Source organism: Rhinolophus ferrumequinum, chromosome 12 (genome assembly GCF_004115265.2).
Source record: "Rhinolophus ferrumequinum isolate MPI-CBG mRhiFer1 chromosome 12, mRhiFer1_v1.p, whole genome shotgun sequence".
NCBI lineage: Eukaryota > Metazoa > Chordata > Mammalia > Chiroptera > Rhinolophidae > Rhinolophus > Rhinolophus ferrumequinum.
Window position 1 is genome coordinate 74,244,370 of NC_046295.1, and position 23,015 is coordinate 74,267,384.

General features: G+C 41.9%; 1 protein-coding gene across 1 annotated transcript in view; it reads right to left on the reverse strand.

The window, feature by feature from the left end:
* The window catches only part of PSMB7 (proteasome 20S subunit beta 7), a 56,371-nt gene that overhangs the window by 27,589 nt on the left and 5,767 nt on the right, over positions 1-23,015 (reverse strand). The window contains exons 5-6 of the mRNA XM_033122482.1: positions 19,435-19,550; positions 417-475 (exon numbers count right to left, since the gene is read on the reverse strand). Coding sequence (XP_032978373.1) covers positions 417-475; positions 19,435-19,550 — 175 coding nt within the window. The remainder of the gene's footprint in view (positions 1-416; positions 476-19,434; positions 19,551-23,015) is intronic.

Genomic DNA, 23,015 nt, shown 5'->3' on the forward strand with positions numbered 1-23,015 from the left:
CAGGCCAGGACTGTGTGACATGCAAAGACATACATCATTTCTCAATTCTTAGTGAGAAAACAACAACAACCAAAAAAAACCCCTGTCATTTTGAGATATCGTGGCACAGAAAGCTTAGTGCACATGAAAACATTCCACAATGCAGCAGCATTTACAGCCAAGAAGTTTCCGAGACAGCCCAGAAGCCAGAGCAAAGACCTGAACAGTGCTGGCTCCTCAAGCCCGAGGGAGGGCACGGCAGGGCCACTCCAAAATGAAGCTTTCCCCAGCAACCGGTCTTCTCCGCAAACGTAGTATCTGTGCCAAAGAGCATTACAACCAACAACAGTGCTGCACAAGCTTTGGAGGCATCGGCAATCAATTTGCACACAACTGGAAAAATATTTGAAGGAATAACACTGCGGGGACTTACATACCTCCATATCTGGCCTAAATTTATCTTCAAACACAGCCATTGCTGCCAAGGAGCCAGAACCTGTAAGAAAAAGATACATTTTAAGTGTATTTACCAACTCCTAGCTTCTCAAGATTACCTCGGGGCAGCAAAAATGGCAAAACATGCCCGATGTCACATTCAAGTACAGTGTAAATATTAATCCTGTAGGGCCACATAAACCAGGGAAACACCGCTCTTCAAAAGCCTGGAGTCACATGTATCACTATCTTGGGTACACATGCAACTGGCCCTACTTCTACTACAGACAGAAGTAATTGTAAATTATTCCCAATAATGTGCTGAAGCACAAAAATGAGGTTATGGAGAATTTGTATTTTTTCAAAAAAGTGAATGCCACATAATTTCACATATCCTATGCTGTAAATCTTGTGCTCCACAATTGCGCCTTGGCAGGCTGCTGGGTATAGCGCTAAATACCAAGCCAGTTAGAAAGAATAGACTGTTTTAATGAGCTGGCCCTGGTAGAGTCACCTTGACACACCGGGAAGAAACTACAGCACTAGCAATGGTAATAGGACTGCAAGCTGCAGCCACCAGGTTATTCCAGCTACAACTGTAAAACACTTTATTATGTGGCATTTATTTGGAGCTATTATTTTTAGTTTGTACTTTGAAGAGTAACAGCTGAGTAGACAAAATGACAGACAAAGAAACAAAAATTTATTATCACAATAGCAAATGGCTGAAAGGTTATGCTGCATAGATATTAACAGATAGCAAATTTCTCTCTACGAAAGTGGGATGTAAAGTAAAGGCATTACAAATAAGTATGGGCTCCCTGTGAATGGATGTAAAAGGCAGTTCAGCACTATTTGAAATTTTAAATTAAACTAGCTTTGTTCGGAGAATCTTTAGAAAACCATCATCTTGTCTTTACAGGGGCCTGGCAATATTTCAGGATATTCTACTTTTGGGGAGAAGATAGAGTTGCCCACAATTTTTTACTCCAATTAGAAGATTTTTTTGGCATTTATTACTTTTTAACTTGTTTTGCATAACACTATCTATTTAGCTGGGTCACGGAGAAAACCATATTTTCTATTTAAAATGATTTGTGTACATCGCTTGACCACCTCAATGGTTTAGCAAAGGAAAAAGGCAGCGATTAAACAGTTTCAAATGAGGTGTCCTGCTGATTTTATCAAGTCTGCTGAATGTATAATGAAAAAGGAGAAGCTGACAGCAACGCTGCGTTGAGAAAATACAGACTACCTTATCTGAACCATTTAAGGAGGTCCAATTATAGATCAAATTTAAAGGGTAGAAACAGCAGATTTACAGACACAAATCAATGAACATGGTAATCCCAATGAATATGACAGATACTCCTGTTACGGGATATTGCTGCGGTTCAGGATCATTACCTTCCCAGCACCAGATACATCACAGCTAAAGCAGTAGGAAGCGTCAAGTGTAGCCCGGCATTACAAGCAATGACTATTCATTTAGGCTTTGGGAGCAAAAGGCAACCCCATTTTCCCCTCTCAGAATTTTTTCTCCTTAAAAAACGGGGAGTTATCTAAAGGGATATTAAAAGCCATTTGGAAAGGACATAGAAATTAAACAGATATTAAACTGGAGCACCACATGAAACTAACATATATGCAAGAGCAAATGCACCACAACCAAACCTCTTACTTTCATAGTAAACATGCCCTTGAAAATCTGGAAATAGAGTCAAAGTCCACCAATATTTTGTGAGTCACACGTTTACTGAGATTCAGGCAGCAGTGGGTGAAAGTAACCCAAGTGTCTGTTTTAAGGCACAGGTGAGAACCAGTCTCAGACTTAGCAGTGAAAAACAAGCCGGTTTTGTATGGAAAACAAAAGTACAACTGTTGTGAAGAAACAAGGAAATTGCAAATAAGGAAATCTCAGAAAAAAATACTTCCAGATACAAAATGCTCTTGTAGAGCACCCAACAGCAGGCTTGCCTCCTTCCAACCCAGTCCAAGAATATCTCTGTGAAGAGCCCAGGGGTAAATGCACCAGAAGCCCGAAATAAACATTAAAAAAGGACGGGGAGGGCAGGTATTTACCTAAGAGCTAACAACGTGGAAAGCTGGAGTCAATTACTGTGAAAGGGAAACGCAAGCTTAAAGGCATTTTTCCTTAAACTATGCTGACCCTGTCTTTCCTCTTGGCCATCCTTTCTTTGGCAGTTTCACAGTAAATACATTAGTTTTGCTCTCATTTTTCCTGGGCACATATATTTCCTTCTGCTTAGCTCCATCCAACATTTTAAGAAATGAAAAATATCTCCCTCCCAATATAATAATTCTTCCTTCATCAAAAACTTTTTTTCCTGCTTAGAAACAACGCTGCAGACAAAATTTCTGTAAGTGGAAATTACATACTACATCTACACTCTTACAACAAAAAGTGGGGATGCTTCTCACATTATCAGAGACAGTGATTTTTTTTTTTTAAAGAGCTGGAAGGCATAGGAGAGGTAAACATGGGACATGGGTTCTTATCACATTGTATTTCTGCTTCCCTATCTATACCACGCCCAACGCACGCACGCACGCACGCACACACGCACGTGCACAGTCTTCTGGAAAGCCAGAGCTTGCTAACCTGCCCAATTCTGCTTCCCCTGAGATCAAAGATAAGCGGACTCCAAATAAACTTGAAAATAAAGGGAAATTCAACAATGAAAACAATTTCTAAATCACTTCACAATTAGCTCCTGCTCCCAGCTTTTTAGGAAAGGAGGACTTTGGCGCCCCCTTTTCAGAAATACATGAAAGTGCTAGGACAACTGACTGTCAACAGGTTTCCAGGAAACTCTAATTGTGTGTCTGCTATTTAGAAAACTGAAGTTAGAATTTCAAATGACTGTAAATTGCCCAATGTGGCAAGAGAACCAGATGCAACTTCTCACATCATTTCAAGGCAATGCAACTGGGGAAAGGAACAAGAAGCTGGCCATTAAAAAGAAAAAAGATGATAAACTCAAGGAGACCAGTATTCAATAACTTCATTCAAGTTTCCCAGATTTTGTTTCAACGCCACTTTAAACTATGTGTAATACAATAAATCATCAGACAGATGCCACACTAGTATAGCAGCTGTGTTTAAATACATCCCACTTCCCCCAGAATGTCCCGAAACAATCCATTCCTTCAGCATCCACCTATCTAACCTGGCACTTTCATACCACAATTCAAGGCAAAAATCCTTTGAAGGAGCATTTACCCTGATTTTCTGTTCCAAAGACAAGGTCATCCTGGATAATCAGTCAGATGATCTGGTTTCCCATTAAGGAATAAATGAACAGAAAAGCCAGGGGACACTGTACATGGTACAGGGGCCTGTGCTTCACACAGCAGGCATGTTAGGTGAAAGAAACAAGTATCACAGGGATATGCTTTCCACCAACGCAGGATGAGCTCTAGGAGCAAGGGGTGTGAGGCCTGCCCTCAAAGAACTTACAGTAGGGAGAAGGCAGCCAGAGGGAAGAAACAGCATTTCGTTGAGCACCTACTATGTGCCACACATCATATGCCATTTAGTGATAGCAACCCATTGAAGTAATAAAGCTTGTTTAGGATTACAGAACAAACAAGCACAGGGCAGGAATCCTGTCTCAGGTGTGACCCTAAGCCCCGCTCTCATACAGAAAGTTCTGCACGCCCCATAGTTCACAGCAGACATGATGATCTCCTGTGACCAGGTCTTAGCCCCTCCTCTTCCCCAACACACACACTTGACACTCCACCAGCACTAAACTGACAACAATTCCCTAAATGCTGATACCATTTCAAGCCTCTCCCACCTTGGCACACAGTCGTCCATTTGCCCCCCTGAGAGCCCACCAAGCTCCTGGTCACCCTGCAAACCCCAGCTGAGAGATTACCTCTTCCCAGAAGCCTTCCTTGACCACCACACGCCCACGAGAGTTTATCACTCTCATCTCTGCAACTTGCCCATCCTTTCAAACTGCATCAGCATGCCTGCGGTCTCTGGTACACAAGGAGCACTAGATAGAATTTGTTCAACTAAGCTGGGCTGATTTGAGTATAAATGTCCAAGTGGAGGCATGGGGAGACTCTGAGCTGGCCCTCTAGGAGTGATGACAGTAGTAAATGCCTTGATAAAGTGTAAAAGAACACATAGTGACTAACTTACCATACTGTCATGAATACAAGATGAACTCAAATGTAAAGCAAGTTCAGTTTTCAAAAAGAAAAAAAGGCTTTAACCCACAAAACCATGTCCTATTATACGTCATAGACTGGTCCAAACCTCTGGGATGCCATAGGAGTGAAATGCCCTCCTTGGATTTCTGCATTTTAGTATCAAAGCTCTCTCTGTCTCATCAGTAGTTTCCATGTAGCTGCTCCTTAGCAACCCCCACCAAGGCTGCCTTTCTCAGCCCACCCACAGTTACTGAGCATCCAGTTGGGCTTCCAGAACAAAGCTCTTTAAAACAGAAAAACCAGGTACCATTCAGTGACCAGCGTTTAGGAGATAGGACTGTGACACTACCTAGTTACCCAATGACGTGCCCCAGCTCACCCACGCCACCTTCACACACTGCTCAACCACGCCCACTCCCAAAGCATCCAGCAGCCAGGCTGTGGGAAGAGACAGGGGTGGGGGAAGGATACACAGCTCAGCCCGCTCTCTTACCCGGGGGCCAGGAACTGCTCTGCACTCCCCACCACTGCAGCCAGCCTGGCGGGCACCACTTCGCCCTGGCTGCCCTGTTTGGTGCTCACTAAAAGAATTCCTCCTACAAGAGATACCCCTGCGAGTCCTGGAAAACACGGTCTGCTCCCCATCTCTGACTGTCAGGGCCTGTCTCACCCACAGACCTTCAAGATGACATTGTGTGTCACCCACACTGACCTCCAGGAGAAGGGGGGGGTTCCAGGCACAAATGCCACAAGGCGCTACATCTCCAGCCAATCTTTTTAAAATGAAGTATCTGTTCTTATTAATAGCAGGACACTAGTTTTAAAGAAAAAAAAAAAAAGACTAACTCCTATAAGCAATGTAAAATATAAGCCCTCAAACTCAGAAAAACATGTGCTACAGGGCATTAATAACTGAAAAGAGCTCACCGAAAAATAACATCATTACACCAACAGAGAAAGAAAACAGCAGTTTACAAAAAAGAGAAAAGGCAGAGAGGCCTGTACACATTTAGAAACACTGTTCAAATGTACTATTAATTAAAGAAATATGAATTGCAATTAACTATTTTTTTGCCTTTAAGTTAGCAAAGATTAGGCTGGCCCAGTGGCTCAGGCAGTTGGAGCGCGGTGCTCCTAACACCAAGGTCGCCGGTTCGATTCCTACAAGAGCCAGTGAGCTGCACCCTCTACAGCTAGGATTGTGAAAAGCGGGAGCTGGGCTGCCGTGAGCAGCTGGAGGTCAGTGTGAGCTGCCATGAGCTGCCGTGGGCTACTGTGAGCTGTCGCGGGCTGCTGTGTGCTGCTGTGGGCTACCGTGTGCTGCCATGAGCGGCCGGTGGCCAGCGTGAGCGGCCAGCAGCTGGTGAGAGCTGTCGTGAGTGGCCAACTGGCAACCAACTGCCTCAGCCAGGAGGAGCGCAAGGCTCATAATACCAGCATGGGCCAGGGAGCTGTGTCCTACACAACTAGACTGAGAAACAACGGCTTGAACCGGAGTTGGGGGAGGCGGGTAAAGGGGAGCAGAAGATTAGCAAAGATAAAAAGAAAAAATACCCAGTGCTGACAAAGCTGTAGTGAAATGAGCACTCTAACATACTTGTAAAAGCAAAAATGGATAGAAATTTTCTAACGGGCAATTTAGAAATATCAGTCGAAAGCATCAAGCTTTATATACCCTCCAAACTAGCAATTCTACTGCTAGAGAGTTATTCTAAAGAAAATAATGAACAAGTATCCAAATTATGTATATAAAAAGATCATTATTTAGATTAGTAAAAAAAAAAAACTGAAGGTAAGTGTAAAGATCCAACAATCAGGAGATATAGAAAATAAGCTATTTTCTTTTTGCTTACTTATATTTTCTTATTTTTCTTCAAAGGCCATGCATTACATGGCATTTTTTAAGATATAAGCTTGGAGAAAACAAGGATTCATGACTAGGGAGGGATGGGGGTGGGGAGAGAAACAGAAAGACCAAGACCTTACCAACTGTCACAGTCTTGCTGTGTAACAGCAGCAGCCCGAAGCTTATTCCTAAGATTTGTACACAGGGGCCTGAAGGTCAATCCACGCATGAGTCAACAGTCCCAAGTAACGACAGCAATCAATCATCACAAACAAATAAATATACCGCGTCTCTGCCAGCATCCTTCAGAAGGGCTTCCTGAAGATGGCCTGAGAGGTAAAAGCATCCTATAGTGCTCCGAGCCTATCAGCGCCAGGCCAGATCCCACCTGTCCAGTCTACTCTGTGGCCAACAAATTACAAAAAGGACAGCACACACAGTACATGTGGTTAAGAAATTTCAAAGCAACACAGACAATAGTTAGTGGTTACCAGAGGATAAGGGGGGAGGGAGCTGATAGAAGAGGGTAAAAGGGATCAAATATATGGTGATGGAAGGAGAACTGACTCTGGGTGGTGAACCCACGATGTGGTATATAGATGATGTAGTACAGAGTTGTACACTGGAAACCTAGGTAATTTTGCTAACCATTGTCACCCCAATAAATTTTAATTTTTTAATCACACACACGCACACACGTATATTTTTTTAAAAAAGGCATTTCAAAGCAGTCACATCAGTTTTCTGTGCTCTCAGACAGGGCACGTAGCAGCAGTCCCATTTGACAAAAGGGGAGACCGACTATCAGAAGTAAGGAATCTGCCCGCCCCGATTACACAGCCAGCCGGTGATTAGCGAACCTGAGAATCGGCACCCAGATCAACCTCAATGCAAAGTGTCCCACATTCCCTCCATCCCACCGTGTTGCCTTGTAAATAACAAAGCCAAAATCTTAAAATCAAGATTAGAGGAAGCATGAAAGTAGCTATATTTTCTTAGCACCCTACTCCAAAAAAGCATGCTTTTTAACTTACTTTTTCTTCAGATTTTAGTATACCCGATTATCACACATCTGCATATAGTTAATTTGTGTTGCTTTGCTTGGAAATTCAAAGGAGACTGGGATTTTAGTTAAATGTTTTAAATAACTGAAGAGAAGCCATTCACTGTTTAGCAAGGCCACTCAAGTATCTGTTCTATATTTATTTTAAAAATAGACCCATTCAAAAAAAAGAAAGAAATTAGTCTCCATTTTCTAAAACCTCTGAAGGTGTTTATCAGCATTAGTAACTCAATTTGAAACTGACTTTCTCTGAGAGAATAATCCAACTCAGAACAAAATACGTAATGAATCGAAAAAATTTTACTAAGATATTGCTTTTACTTGCTCTATATATTTAAAAACAACTGTTATTAATATTGCTTGAGGACAGTGGGATTAAAAAAGAAATGAAACGTTCTTTTTATAGAGTTCATCAAAGAATTTTAAACCCGATTCTAGAAACTATATTACCAGACATGCTGAAGAAACAATGAGACTGAAATAATTTTCTAACACCTGCTGCTCTAAGTCCAACTCGAGGAAGGATCTGAAAGCCAACAGGTAGAAATTTGCTTTTCCTAACAAGGTCTATGCTCACAAACTCTCAGACTAGGGCCAGAGAAAACAAAAGGGAACATTTACTGAGGGCCTTTTAGATCTCGAATCCTGAGCTCAAGTGATGTGAGTGGGTCTTTCTCCATTTTACAGACAAGGAAACTGAGGCAATACGGCCAATAAGCAGAGCCAAGAGTCAAATCTAGGCCTTGTGGCTCTTAAGCCCTTGCACCTTTCAGAAGGGCAACTTCCCACTCATTCTGCCCAACAAACCACGCCAGGTGCCCGCTCGGCCGCAGGCTCTGGGAACACACGGCTCTGGCACGTGCTCGCGTTTCCCCCAGCACATCACTGAGGCCCTCGGAGCCCTGCAAGGCTGCCACGGGACTCCAGAAGACACCATCACATCAAGCACATGAATGCTGGCCCTGGAACAGTGCACCAGCCCTATCCCGCCAGCTTCCTCCCCGCACAAAGGGATGAAGACAGAACGACGTATCTCCTCACAGTGGCTGGGTGACCTGAATGAGGTGACACATGTAAAGCAGAATGGCTGGCACGCAGTAAAAGCTCAGTAAGAGCTGGCTATCGTAATTACTCTACGACAAGGTCCCCCTTCCCCAAGAGCTATTGTATACCATCATTCTCAACAAGTTCCAGGATCGGCGGCTTGAATGGAAACAGAGGTCTTCAAAATCTCCTCTCAAAGTCATGAAGTTCTGAGAACCAGCAGGAATGGATTTCTACTGCTTTTCCCCAAATCAATTTAACCAGATCTTTTCAGGAAAAAAGCTGCTCCTTCTGCTAAGGAGGGGCCCACTGTAAGCACCCAAGGACCCGTTTGCCACCGTGGCCTGCCAAGGTGTAAGATGTATGCAGCGATAAAAGAGTAACTCGCAGAACTTTCTAATCCATCAGTGTCAGCTCCCCCTGACACAGTGCTTACTCACACTTCCTCATTGTTAGTCAACTGGCCACACATCCTGGGTAAAGTCTGGTGCTTTCCACAGCTCCATGGAGCGGGATCATTTTTCACTCCCTCCCTGTCTACAAGACCCAGTCTCCTGGTGCTGGTGCTGGCTCTGGAGACCAACGCCGCCAGTGTGTGAAGAGCTGATTTATGAATATAAAACAATGTTGGTGCCAGGGGACCATGTTCCGCCACTAGAGAGCAGTGAAGCACCTCTCCTGGCTCCAGGAAAACTCAAGACACTGACTTGAAGTGGTTTAATTGTATGCATGCATTTCATTATAAGTCTTGGCCAAAAGCTTCCAGGAGAGGCAGGCCAAGTGATCAGACAATCTTGCATGGGTTGCTGAAATCCAGATTTGTCCTTTGTCAGCACAAACAGTTTAATTTGATGTTTTCACTCCTGAGTAAGCACTGAGTATTACATTTAAACCCCTCATGAGGGGGAAGAATGCTTCCTTTTCATCAGCAAATGTACCTCAATGTCAGAGAGTCTATCTTTTATTCCTAATGAATTTTTAAAAATTATTCCATTTAATATGCTTAGAAATAGATTTTAAAGCATCGATCATTTTCAATCAAAAGTAATTTCTAAAAAAAAAGTTCCTTTTCTAAATGTTGTGCAGTCAAAAAGGAGTTAAATTTTACTCTAAGTAAATAATTTAAAACACCACTTGAACAGGGATTTTTCTTATAATTGCAAGTGCAACATCACATTGACCTGACACACTATAAACACTTATTCTTAAGAAAAGACTAACAATCGGGACATCCAGGCCAAAAAAGTGAAAGGTTTGATTTTATTAATGTATTTTAATGAAATGCCACAAGGTTTCAGGACCGAAAATTGTTCTCCTTTAAACAGGCGTCACCTAACCCTATGTTTAGGGGTTAAGAGGGAGAATGAAAATTACCTTAAAACATGCCTCTCCTAATCAGCCTCCCCCACCATCAGGCCTGGCGAGGAAAGAGCAGCTCTCACTCCGCAAGCGCAGGCGTACACTCCTCCCTCCTGCTGCGGGAGCTCCAGTCAGTCGGAGCTGACAGGTCGTTCAAAGGCATCCTTTACTCTGGCCCACATGCCAAAATAACTTCCGAAATTGCAAGTTATTCCACTTTGCAGATCTTTTCCAAGTTTTCATGTTCCTCAGAACATTCAAGGACAAAGGACCACAGAATTTAATAATTTATAAAACACATCTCTTCTTAATCATTAAGTATAGATTTATCTAGTCCATAGAGCCTATGTGCAAACAATAATCTGACTTACTAAAAAAAAAAGTGTAATACTGTTACATATACTTTCGCACTTCATTTTTCTGTGGACAAGATGCTATATCTCCACTTTATAGATGGGAAAAAAACAAAGTTCAGAGAGGTGAAGGAACCGACCCAAAGTCACACAGCTACTAATGGCAGATCTGCCTGATAACAAATCCCTAGTTCGATGATCTCTGCAGTGAAGAGTCTTCTAATGCGTAAAATGACTTTCCACTTAGTCTGCCCAATAAGTAAAAAGACCATCAAGCATGGGTTATGAGAGTATAAAGGCACTTTTCTGTAGCAGGGCCAATTCTGATGTAAGAGCAAGTAAAGATGAATTAGATACCTGACTCTGTCTGAAGTGGAGTCAAAAACAAAGGACCTGAAACTGCGAACACTGCATTTAACGGTTCTGAAACATACTCCCAGCAAAGACCTCTGCTTGGTCGTACACCAAGGACTGAACTCAAGTCAGAGAGGACCTCATGGCAAATGTCAGAGCAGAAAAAAACAGGAGGAGCAGTGCCCTACACATTAGTTCAATACCTCACCATTTTACCTACAATAAACATTTAACATTTTTTCTGCAGCATCAAGAACAAAGTCCACTCTAATTAGAATAGATTAAAAACTGGCCACGGCTGGATATATTCCATTCCCTGTAACAACATGATGAATTTTAGAAGTCAATACTTTCTCATTTCCTAACATAACAGCACCATCTATTGGCTTAGTACCACCTTTGCAGCCACCAGGAATCAAGAAGCATAATTCACTTTTCATGGGCTTTTGGTTCCCAGTTGTTTAATTCCTGGCATTCCATTGCAGCATAAATTTTAAGACATAAAATCCATGTAATGCACATTTTAAATCTTCTGAAATGCATCTTGCACATATTAATCAAAGCAGGAAAAAATGCCAGAGAAATCTTAGTACACAGAACTGTGCACAGAGAATGTGCTAGCACTAAAATTATCAAAACACCATGCACCAAACAGCAATGTTGTGCTACCGTGTTTCCCCGAAAATAAGCCCTAAACAGAAAATAAGCCCCAGCATGATTTTTCAGGATGACATCCCCTGAAAAGCCCTAATGTATCTTTTGGAGCAAAACTTAATTTAAGACCTGGTCTTATTTTCAGGGAAACACGGTACATACAAAGATTTTTACGTATGGTATCTCACTTAGTCTTCACACATTTCCCACAGGAACTGTCCTCTAACCACTTTACAGAAGAAGACATCAGTGTTCATACTTGAAAGCTAATAAATATTAGACTCAGATTTGAACCCAGTTGGACTCCAAAGACCAGCTCTTTTCCCTGTCCCATTCTATCTCAAAAAATGATGCCCAGAGTAACAAATGCACGGAATAAGCCCCAGGTGCTTTAGAGCATGTCCACACACAACACGACACTGCGGCATGCCAGTAGCCCTGTGACCTTCCCGAGTCAAAACAATTAGCCTCTTTTGAGAAATGAGGGAGGGCTTTGCGGTTCCGAGAGGTTAGGTGAGTAGCCCCGTCAAGCAGGGCTGGGACTGAATCCAGGGCTTCCATCTTTTTCTAGGATTCTAGGTTATACCTCAAGGGGTTACAAAAAGCCCGCTCTGGGTGGGCACTGACTGTATGAACTCCCACCAGAGTTCCCACCAGAATGCGGTTCCCTCGGCTGCACAGCCCCTGAGCCACAGAGAGCAGGGGCCCGCGTACTGATGGAGACACATGCTTGTGGAACCCCCCCGCACTCAGTCCCATGGCCCATACAAGTCAGGAAGAAGGATTTCCAGCAACACTAGAGCTATCAAGGCCACCTGCCCTCTGAGAAGGCCTATCAACTAAATACAGTACTGCGGAGTTCACACCTGATTTAAGGGTCGAAAATGCATGTGGAAAACACATCTGCCATCTTGTAACAATCTAATCTGATCCAGCACTGGAAAAAATTTCCAAAATCGAGTCATGTGGAGATACCAAAATGTCTGCACAAAGGCTGCACTTCAGTGTAAAAAGATAGAGAATGTGGCAGGCCTGAATTCCCTCCGGCTGTTCTTAAGTTCCAGCTTCATTCTAAGACTCCTTTGTGCCCACGAGGTGAGACATCGGTATGTTTACACCTCTGTCCCGAATCTTTCTAATTGCTGGGGTGCTCTGTACACTGGGGCTTACGAGGCACATTCCAGTAATTAGGAAACGGCATAACCAGTTTATCTGCAGATCAGATTTTACCTGCACGGCCCTGGCTGTGACCCCAAGTCTTCCCTCACGGCGCATTATCCACGTTTATTCCTGAAGTTAGTATTCCTAAATTGTCCAAGGGCCTCATTTCTGGGAATGTCATGCTTGAAATTGTATTCATATTAATTCTCCATGTGAGTAAGTGGGCAAAAACAAAAATTTTATACGCCTTGCTAATGCTGCTATGAGGAACACTGCCAAACTAATAGCAAAAGATGGTTCCCCACGCTACTCCTGACACGACTTCAGTTTGCCTAATAAAGGAAAGCTGGCAACTTAAAAGGAAAAGCTAATTAATCCGAGAATGAGAAGAACCCACATTTTGTCTATAGAAAAAAAAAACACCATAACCCTTTGCCTTTAATAGAAAAGTCAAAGAATCATGCCCGGCTTTCAGCAATCATACTCATCGATCACCTGCAGTCTCTTGCAAATTGTTCTCTTACAAAAGAAGTAATTAAATGAAACCTGAGGGGCCCTTCTTTTTCGAGAATAAACCCAATCATATTTCCTGGACCACATGCCATACCCCACTCACCGCAATAACACAGCCAAGGGGGAACTGTCACACAGCCCAGATCATGGCCCGCGTGGCATGTGACCTTCGCATGCCTCTCTGAGGCTCAATGTCCTCCTCTGAAAGACCAGGGTGATGGTACTCACCTCACGGTCTTGCAAAGACTAAATCAGTAAAGCATCTCACAACATTTGCTGGTATGGCAGCTGGAAAGCTGCTGTATGAACGATGCTCTCGTTCTGGTCACATCACGTCCACAAAAAAGGTTTTAGGACAGAAACTGACCAAGGGCCACAGGACAAGGAGTTTGATACATCCTTCTCCCCAGTAAACCCGTGGGAAGGCCACCAGCCCTCAGACAGGAGCACGACGAGCTGTGCCAGCATGTTAAAGATGTGAAAGGCAAGACAGGTCTTCTAGTCAATGCAAATTACGAGTAACCTTCGTCGCCTGGCCAGTGGCCAGTACAGGCCCCTGGGGAGACAATGTTTAGACACCCTTGTCTTTCGGGTAATTTGTAGCTTCCAGCTCTTACTGTCAAATCACTCAGATAAAAAAGGATTAATTACTAGTAAGTTTTCTTTTTATTTCTCGTAATAAAAAACTTATAATTTAAGTAAAGCTAGAGAATTTACATTAAATCTTCCTTCTCTTACGTAAGCTGCATTTATGGAAAGCCCAACCTGCAGTGAATGCGGATGCCCTATGGAAACATTTCCTTCAGGAGGGCCCTCGATCTTATCTGTAGTTTGAGGTTGGATTATAGCTCACCCAAAATAAAGAACAGGAATTAAAACAAAGTCCACCAAATTTTGGCAATTCTGGGGGTCTCTCAAAATCCAGCTCCCCGGCCCCTCAGAAATAAAAAGACCTGAAAACAACACTAGAACAAAACCCCGAAAAGCACCTGCGTTAGGAAGGCAGCACTGCACAGCTACTACCATAGGGAAAGATGGACGGAGCCCCACTCAAAAGTGGACAATGAGAAATGAAAAGAATGACTAGGACAAAACCAGGACAGTACAACTGTATTTTCTTTTCCATTATCTGGCAACGGGTTCCTCTTCCAATGGACTTGGATTGGAAAAAATAAAATAAAATAAAAATCATGTTGTCTTGGGGTGGTAGAATTGTGCATAATTTTTAAAATTTTCCTTTGATACTATAAAGCTGTTTCAGTAAATACTGTCTGATAATATGCAGGATGGAAAATCTGCACACAGACCAGACCAGTCAACAACATGCAAAATAAATAAATGCCATGGGGAATTGGGATAAATATTTTCAGTATTTATAAGCAAGGCTTAAGAATTTAATGAAGTAACATTTATAAGATGATAAAATCAAAGCAGCTGTGTTGTACGGGGACTTACTTGACCTGGGAGAGAAGGTTCAAGTCCAAGCTTTGCCACTGACAGGCAGAGCAATAAGGCAAGTTACTAAATCTCTCGTTTAAGTTTCAGGTTTCTCATCAATAAAACAGTAATGACATCATCTCTTGCATAGAATTTTAACTGAAAATGATGTGACAGCACCAGCAGACTCTGGCACTGAGATACTCTATAATGTGCGTTAAATTTGAACTAATACTAGGCTTTAAAAAAAAAAAAAGAACCTATCACACACGCAATGCTCTGTGCTAAATGGGGCCACACAAAGGAAACACAATCTAAACCAACTGTATTCCAGGGGTACTGTAAACTGCCAGTTCACAAAAATAAACAGCTAAGGTTTCTAACACTGAGTTTCAGACATTTCCTTGGCACAAGCAAGTTCGAGGATCAGAAATTTAATTCACCATCAAATATTCATGGAGTCACACAGGACTCTGAGAGTCTGGGAGTGAGACACGGATTCTACTCTGAGATCTCAAATTTTCGCAGGGGCAGGAAGGACAAGCGCCGGGGGAAGTGAGTGTGGACAAGGCTGGAATCATGTTTCACGCCAAATGCCCTGGGAGGAAGTACTGACTCAGCCTGGGGCAGTCACAAGGGAATGGCTGCCGGGCTAGACCTCGGATGAGAAGTAAGAACACTCCCGGCAGAAAAGGCATTTCTGAAGAAGGCAGCACTGCAGCAGTGGGGTGTGAAAGCCTGCTCAGGGGAGACAAGGGACAGGAAAAAGGGCCTAGAGCCCAGATGGAATGGAGGTGGCCCCAGGCAAAGGAGTTATTCCAGCACTGCGGTCAAGAGCCAGGAAGGGACCGGCACTAAGGAAGACAGGAGAGGACGAATGACAGGACCCAGAATCTAGCCTCACGTTGGCTTGGCTGGTTTGTGTATCTCTGTACTGTCCGTGGCCATCGCTACCGCCACTGGACCTGTCCACACCCTCAACATTTCTGGCCATACGTCACCTCCCTCCCTGCCTCCAGACTCTCCCATCTCCCACACCAATCTTCCTCCCTAGCTGTCATCAGACTGCTCTTTGTAATAAGCAAATCTTACCCTCTCATTCCCTGTTCCCTGGCTTGAAAACATTAGATGGAAACCTCCAGGACAAAATCAGAACTCAGCCTGTATCACCGGGACGCTCCCGGGCCTCGCTTTCCAGCCTTGCCCCTGCTCCCCATTCCTGAACACCCATGCCTTTGCTGCTGCTGGGCCCCCTGCAATGGAATGCTACCCCCACCCAGGCGCTTGCCTCACCTATCCAGCAAACTAGGGCCTTCCAGTGCCCTGTGCACCACAGGACCTGGAAAGTCTTTCCTGTGGGCGTAGAGCGGGAGGCAGATCCCTGGCTAATTCCTACTTATCCCCCAGGTCTCAGCTTGTGTGACTTCTTCCCGCCTTTCACCCATCAGACTGGCAAGAGGACCCAGAGTTGGTGGGGTTTAAGAGAAAGGCATTCTCATATTCTGTTGGTGAGAGTATAAACTAGTGCAATCTTTTTGGAGGGCAATTTGGCAATAGCTTTCAAAAAGTAAAACACAATGTATAACCATTGGTCACTTTTCTGGGCTGCCCAGCAGCTGTTCTTCCTTCCTACATCTGGGGAACCCCACCACCTTATAAGTGGGTGACCGAGCTTTACCAATCAGAAATACACACCGTCCTCGCGGAGCTCTCTGGTGGTGAAGGAGATGGCAGGAAGACTCGGTTCCCGGGCAGCAGTGAGTAGGGAGCCAGGGCCCACCCAGCACCAGCTGAGCCAGCAGTGCAGTCGTGAGCATTCCGTACTCGCCTGCAACAGCCCATTCTGCAGCATGGTTTCTGACACTTTTCTTGGCCCCAAACCCAGTTCTCGCCCTCCCAGCTATTCTGTGAGTCACCTACTATCCCTTAAAAAAAAAATTACTCTTTTCCTTAAATCATCTGGTGATTCCACAGCTTGCAACCAAGAATTCTAAGCAATACGTGCACACACCCTAATCCAGAAAGGCCACTTAGAAACTTATCTAAAGTATGTACTTACACAAGTACACCAAGACATACTTGTTGCAAAAATCTTAAAACAAAAATATCCTCTATAAAAGGATGAGTCAGTAAATCATGGTACAGCCATATAATGTAGTTCTAGGTAGCTGTTATTATAGATATGACATAAAGCTACAAGTGCTGATATGAAAACATCTTCAAAACCAATTAACAGTAAGGGAACAGTATGTAGAGCATGATCTCATTTGCGTATTTTTAATAGGGACAGAGAGATAACAGATGATAGACATATATGAAGGTGTATCATAAACCATTTTCTGGGAAAAAAACATAAGAAATTCTTAACAATGGTTACATTGGAAGAGGGATATGAAATAAGAGACTTATTTCTTATGTAATATTTTTTCCCACTTGAATGTTTTGTCATGTTTGTAAATTACTTTCATCAAAAAATGTTTCCATGTCAACTGCCCAGTAAGGACTTCCCAAACCCCCCTTACCGATATGTTCCTTCCTGTTATTCTCTTATTACTATTCTTTTCCTCCAGGGCACTTAGCACAGTGCATTTAGGTTAATGTGTATTTACTGGTAATTCCTGTCTCCCAGAAGGCTATAAGCTCTGAGGGCAGGTGCTGTGTTGACCACTCTACTCCCAGCACCCCACAGGGCCTAGCACATAGTAGATGCTAAATAAACAGCTGACAAATGAATGGAAGTAACTTATCCTTCTTTTAAGATTCAGCTCAAGTGAAGTGAAGGTTTTCCTGAAACCCTCCAGTGTGGTCAGATGAGACCCTTTCTCCCTTGGGCCACTGCTGGCCTTTGTACCCCTGCCCTGTCGGTTTGCACTGTCTCACAATCATAGTGTGGGCAAGGACCCACGCATTCACCTCTTGTGTGGAACCTGTTCCTGTGCCTTTACACCAAAGGCCCTCAAGAAACAGTTGACAGATGAACAGATGAACAAACAAACTAAACCTCAAAGTAATAATTTACTCGCGCAGTAAAATTAGATGTTACTGACATCGTGTTCTTCTTAATCTGGTCTCTAATGAGAGCACAGCCAGATTTGCGTGGAGTAATGATTTCTGAACAGAAGCGTGCTATAAACTCAAAGCTGTGGAACCATCACCCTGGGCTCACACTACACTTGGAGAGACGCCAGAACACTGCTGGCCAGGACAGAGCACAAAGCAGGGCCGCAGGAGTGAAATGAGCAGACACAAATCTGCTTGACTACTAATCACTTTCAACAACTTTTCCTAAATTCAGGATTATGCTCATAAGACAAATTATTACAGTTCAAAAGCAAAAGAAACCAATTCAATTTTCCCACCTAAAAAATGTACTGCTTCATATCGTTGTTAAATTTCCAGAAACGGATGATTTTATCAAGGTGACATAAGAGAATATCCTACAGGACTTAAAGTTGGAGGGTTATGGTATCTGCTATTTACTTTCAAATGGTTCTACACATACACACACACACAAAATTAACAATAACAAAATAATGTGAAAGAGAGAGAACAACTGTGGTAAAATGTTAATAACATGAGTAAACAAACATGAGTAAAGGGTATACAGGACTGTTCATTGTACATTACTGTTACTTTTCTGCAACTGCGGAATTTTAAGTAAAAAAAAAAAAAGAAATTAAAATACTTAAAAGAAAAGGCTTTTCCACCTTTACGTTTAAAGGCATCATGGGGAGAAATACTGCTTTGCGAAGATAACAAATACATTTGAATAAAGCAATTCAGAACAATTCTAAAATTACTGTAAGTATCTTCATTTTAATAATTACAAAGATTCATCCAAATGGGATCCGGGGGTATATCATTCTGCCCACCAGGAACATCTGTAGCATAAAAACCTTCTAAGAGGCTAGATAGCTCCATGGAATAGCAAAGTCTCAAATTGGCAATTTCCAAACTAGTCAAGGCAGCGGAGCCAAGGTACCAAGACAAAAAATGTAACAGGTAAACAACAGCTGAAAAAACACCAGCTACGCATGACCTGTCTGAATTTCTGGACCTATATAATTTGACTCAGAAATTTAACCTAAAAGTTAGAACTTAAAAATCCCAATTCTGCTAAATATGACTTTATCGTTTTGTTGTTGTTCATTAAAAAAAATACTCTTATCTAACACCTAGAGCTAAAATACAAACATAAAAAGCTGATCTAAAAAGAGTAACTACTATTTATAGGTCAGACACTGGACCAGATGCGTTATATATGTTATCTCTAACCATTGTAACCTGGTATGTATGGAGGTATTATTATTAATACCATTTCACAGGTGAGGAAATCAAGGTTCAGAGGGGAATTAAATGTCCCTGACCCCTCAGAGATTAAGTAATAAAGACGGACTCCAGTCACTCTGGCTTGGAAAAAAAAAAAACAAACGAACCTGCAGGACAGGCCTGGGAACAGTCCTGTTTCCACGGCAAGGCCTCCACACTAGCTTTACCTCTGCCCGGGAGGCTCTTCCATTCGAACCTCACCTTTGATGAGCCCTACTTTGACCTTCTTATGTAACACTGCTGTCTGCCTTCCAGCCCAACACTCCCAAGTCCCTTACCCTGCATTAATTTAATTTTTTTTTGAGATAATCATAAATTCACATGCAGATGTAAGAAATAATGCATTGAGTTCTCGTATACCCTTGGCCCAGTTTGCCCCAAAGGTAGTATCTTGCATAACTGTAGTCAAGTTTATCATCTACTTTATTTGTTTTTCTTAGTATTTATCACTAGAAAGGGATATTTATAGTAGCTGTTGTTATTGTCTGTCCACCTCCACTCAGAAACAAATTCCTGCAAGCAAGAATCTATCAAAATTTTGTTCGTTATATCGCAACCACACAGAATAGGGCCCAACCCGCAGGAAGAACTCAGACAGCTGTAGAATGAATCGAAGCACTGTTTGTGCTGCCGCCTCTAACAGGAAATAGACCAGCTCTTTAAGAGACCAGCTTGGTAAAGAAGAGCATTCTGAAACATCAGGGAAACATTACACTCACCCATGGTGACATAAGGCAATTTATCAGTTGATCCATGAGGATAGATGCTGTAGAGGTGAGGTCCAGTAACATCTACGCCCCCCAAAACTAGGGCTGCACCAATGTAACCTTGATACCTGGTGATCAGAGTATGCATAAGAAAAAAAACATGAGTCTACATTGCATCACTGTAACTTAACCAAAAGCTGTACGAGAAGTCAGAAAACAAAAGGCTTTTCTTATACTGCTACTGTTTCATTAAGTGGTTACAGTTTTGATGGGAACAAAAGGAGGAATGGAACGCACTTTAATTGAACATATATCAGCCAATAAGAACTGTATATTGTGTGAGGCACTCCACGTACCTTATTTCATCTCAGTAACACAACCCCCTTTAAAAGAAGACTCCATAATTCTCACTTCAGAGAAGATAAAACCAACCCAAAGACATGAAGTGCTTGCCCAATGTCTCAAGCCAAGCTTAGCTTACTCCAAAGATTATCAGCACCCTTCCCATCAGGCCTCTCTGTGACCAGTAGATAAGCTCCCTTCCAAGTTAACAATGAGGAGTTGCTAAACTCAAGCTGTTCAGTACCAGTTTCACCATAGCCTAACAGGAAAATGACCAATGTCACACCTTCCCTTTGACACGGGAGCTGCTTGAGCACAGAGGAAAGACCATGTGAGGACACAGAGAGAATGCAGCCATCTGCAAGTCAAGGAGAGACGCCTCAGGAGAGACAAAAACCTGCCAACATCTTGGTCTCAGACTCCCACCTCCATAAAATAAATTTCTGGAGAAAATAAAATTCCTGTTGTTTAACAAAAAAAAAAAAAACAACAACAAAAAACAAACAAACAAACAACAACAAAAAAAACTTCCCTTTTAATAAGTCCTCAAAAGAATAATCACAGATATGAGCTCATGTTGAGTAAAACCGTATTTCATCATTCAGGGAAGCGAATGATGAAATAACTCCAGGACAGCCCATAAAACCCATTGCCACCACCCACAGGATAAAGCTGTACCTCTCAGGAACATGGACAGGAATACGTTTTCTACCCCACCCCCACCTCTGTTTAACTGTGCACATGTTCGTTCCTTTGGACCCATTACCTGGTTGGTTTTCCACTTCTCTAGATTGCTTTCCCTATATTTGGTTCAATTGTTTACCATTAGAATTGCTATGCTCGATAAACATGCTGGATTTCAAGTTCTTCACTGTGAGCTTCTAGCTCTTTGGGAAGAAAAATGAAACCAACACATGATGAATTTGCCTAATGATATAATCATTAAAACTGATATAAATTAACACAAGAACCAATCAAAGTCATAATTTTAGATTGTCTGAGATGGAGGGACCCATCAGGAAGTGTTCTAGGTGAACAGATTAGTCAAGTCCAATATTTCCCGTGTCCCTTGAGTACCATATTGTTATTTCACAATCTTCTATTTATAAGTGAAAAACTGAAGAGCAGGAAAGGATTTCAGAAGCAGCGTCAGAAGAAAGGGCCCAGATAGGGGAAGAAGGTAGTCGTAAGGCACTCTACTACAAGGTCAAGACTACACCCCATGGCTCATCCATGGGATGAGAAGCCAGAATCCCCAACCCACCGCTCCCACCCCAGTCCGGTGCCTGGTCCACGACACCAACTGACTGCCAAACAGAGTGTTTAAGTAAAGTCAATAACAATCAGCTAGTTTTCTTTCAAGCTAAAACATAATCTCTGTTTGATGCCTTTAAAAGAGTCTAAGACATTTTGGCAAATTACTGAAATCCTTAAAAACTGATCCACACTACTTTCAGGAATCTAAGGACGTAATGGGGCAAATATGCAGAAATGAATGCACACGAATGTTTACTGCAGTACTGTTTATGATGCTAAAAAAAGTTTAACAGTCAGAGGGAAAACTGGCTAAACTAGCATAGCTATACAACAGAACACTACACAATCATTAAAAACCATGCTACATTTTCTCGTCCACTACTGACACTAGTGCAACTTAGTACAATCTTTCTCAAGGATAGTTTCGGCAATATACATCAAAATGTTAAATATGCATAGCTTTGATCCAACAATTCCACTTCTAGGAATTTACTTTAAAATATAGCCTAAGGTATTAATCACACAAGTACCTAAAGGTTCTATGTTCCAAACGGTTCACACAATACCTTAATAAAACTTTAAAAACCTAAAACAGGCAATATCGTTAATGTTCAAAGTCTGGTTAGTAGAATGGAATACTACGATACCACCAAAAAAGATGATATTCATCAATGGTTCTTAAACTTGTATGGGTCACAGACTCCTTTGAAAACTGATCAAAACTGGGGAAACCTACCCCCCCCATAAGAAGTGTACATACAAAAGTTTTTCACTCTTTCAGGAGAATTACAGGTCTCTAGAACTCCTGCATGGACTCAAGGAAAAAACTCTGGATGCTGAGCTCTTCTACTAATGGGAACAATATTCACAATATACTATTATGTGAACAGGGTCAGTTACCAAACACTACCTACTACGGGATTCCATTTTTGCAAATGCATAAATGAGCATATATGCGTAGTATAAAAGGTCTGAATTAATGTTTCTCAAAGATTTACAATGTATGTGTCTACATGGCAGAACATCAAGTAACATTTACTTCCTTCCTTTCACTTTTCTACAGTGTCTAAAGTTTTTACAATGATCGTACATTACTTTTATAATAATTTTTTAAAAGATTATTTTCATTTTGAAACACACCAACATGGAAACTATTCAAGATGATGTGATAGGTGAAAATATTAGGTTGTATTATTGGACATACACAACTATGATCACATTTTCACAAAACAAAATTATGTATTATTAAACAGAAAAAACCTTGAAGGGTGTAATCTGTTTGCACCAATTGCTTATGGGTGGCAGGAATCCAGATAATTTTTATATATTTTTTTAGTTTATCTGTATCTTCTAGCTTTTTTTTTTTTAACAGTGAACATGTACAAATAATATGGAAGGAAAGGATGGAACAAACAAACAAATAAATGAACTTAACAGACTCGAAATATATATACCCAACCAAAATGTGATTCTTCCTGAATGGCTGAATGGCAAAATTTTTATTTTTTGGGGGGGCTTTTCAGTATTTTCCAAATTTTCTACAATGAATATATATGACTTTTATAAGGAAAAAAGAAGGGTATAATTAATATAGTAAAATAAATAAAAGAGCCTCTATGTACTCAGAGTTCCCAGAATATAGGACAGTATATCACAACAACTTCTATGAGACTGAACAAGGAGGCTCCATACTCAGAAGGACCAAGTATCACAACTACTACATCTAAACATCAGACAAGCACAATAAAGTATTTCCTGCTTAAATAAGGAAACAGATACCCACTTTAGTTTATCAAACCCTCTTTTCTCACGATCCACATTCACAGGAAATGGGTTATTCAGGGGGGAAAAAGTACAGTAATAGCAAGAAGAGTATATCTTGGACCCTTTTTCAGCCTCTGAATTTTATGGGGATCTGTGTACTAGGCTCTGAACTAGGCCTTGCCATAGCAGGGCTTCTTCATCTAGTTCCTCCTCAAAAGTCAAGAGAGACA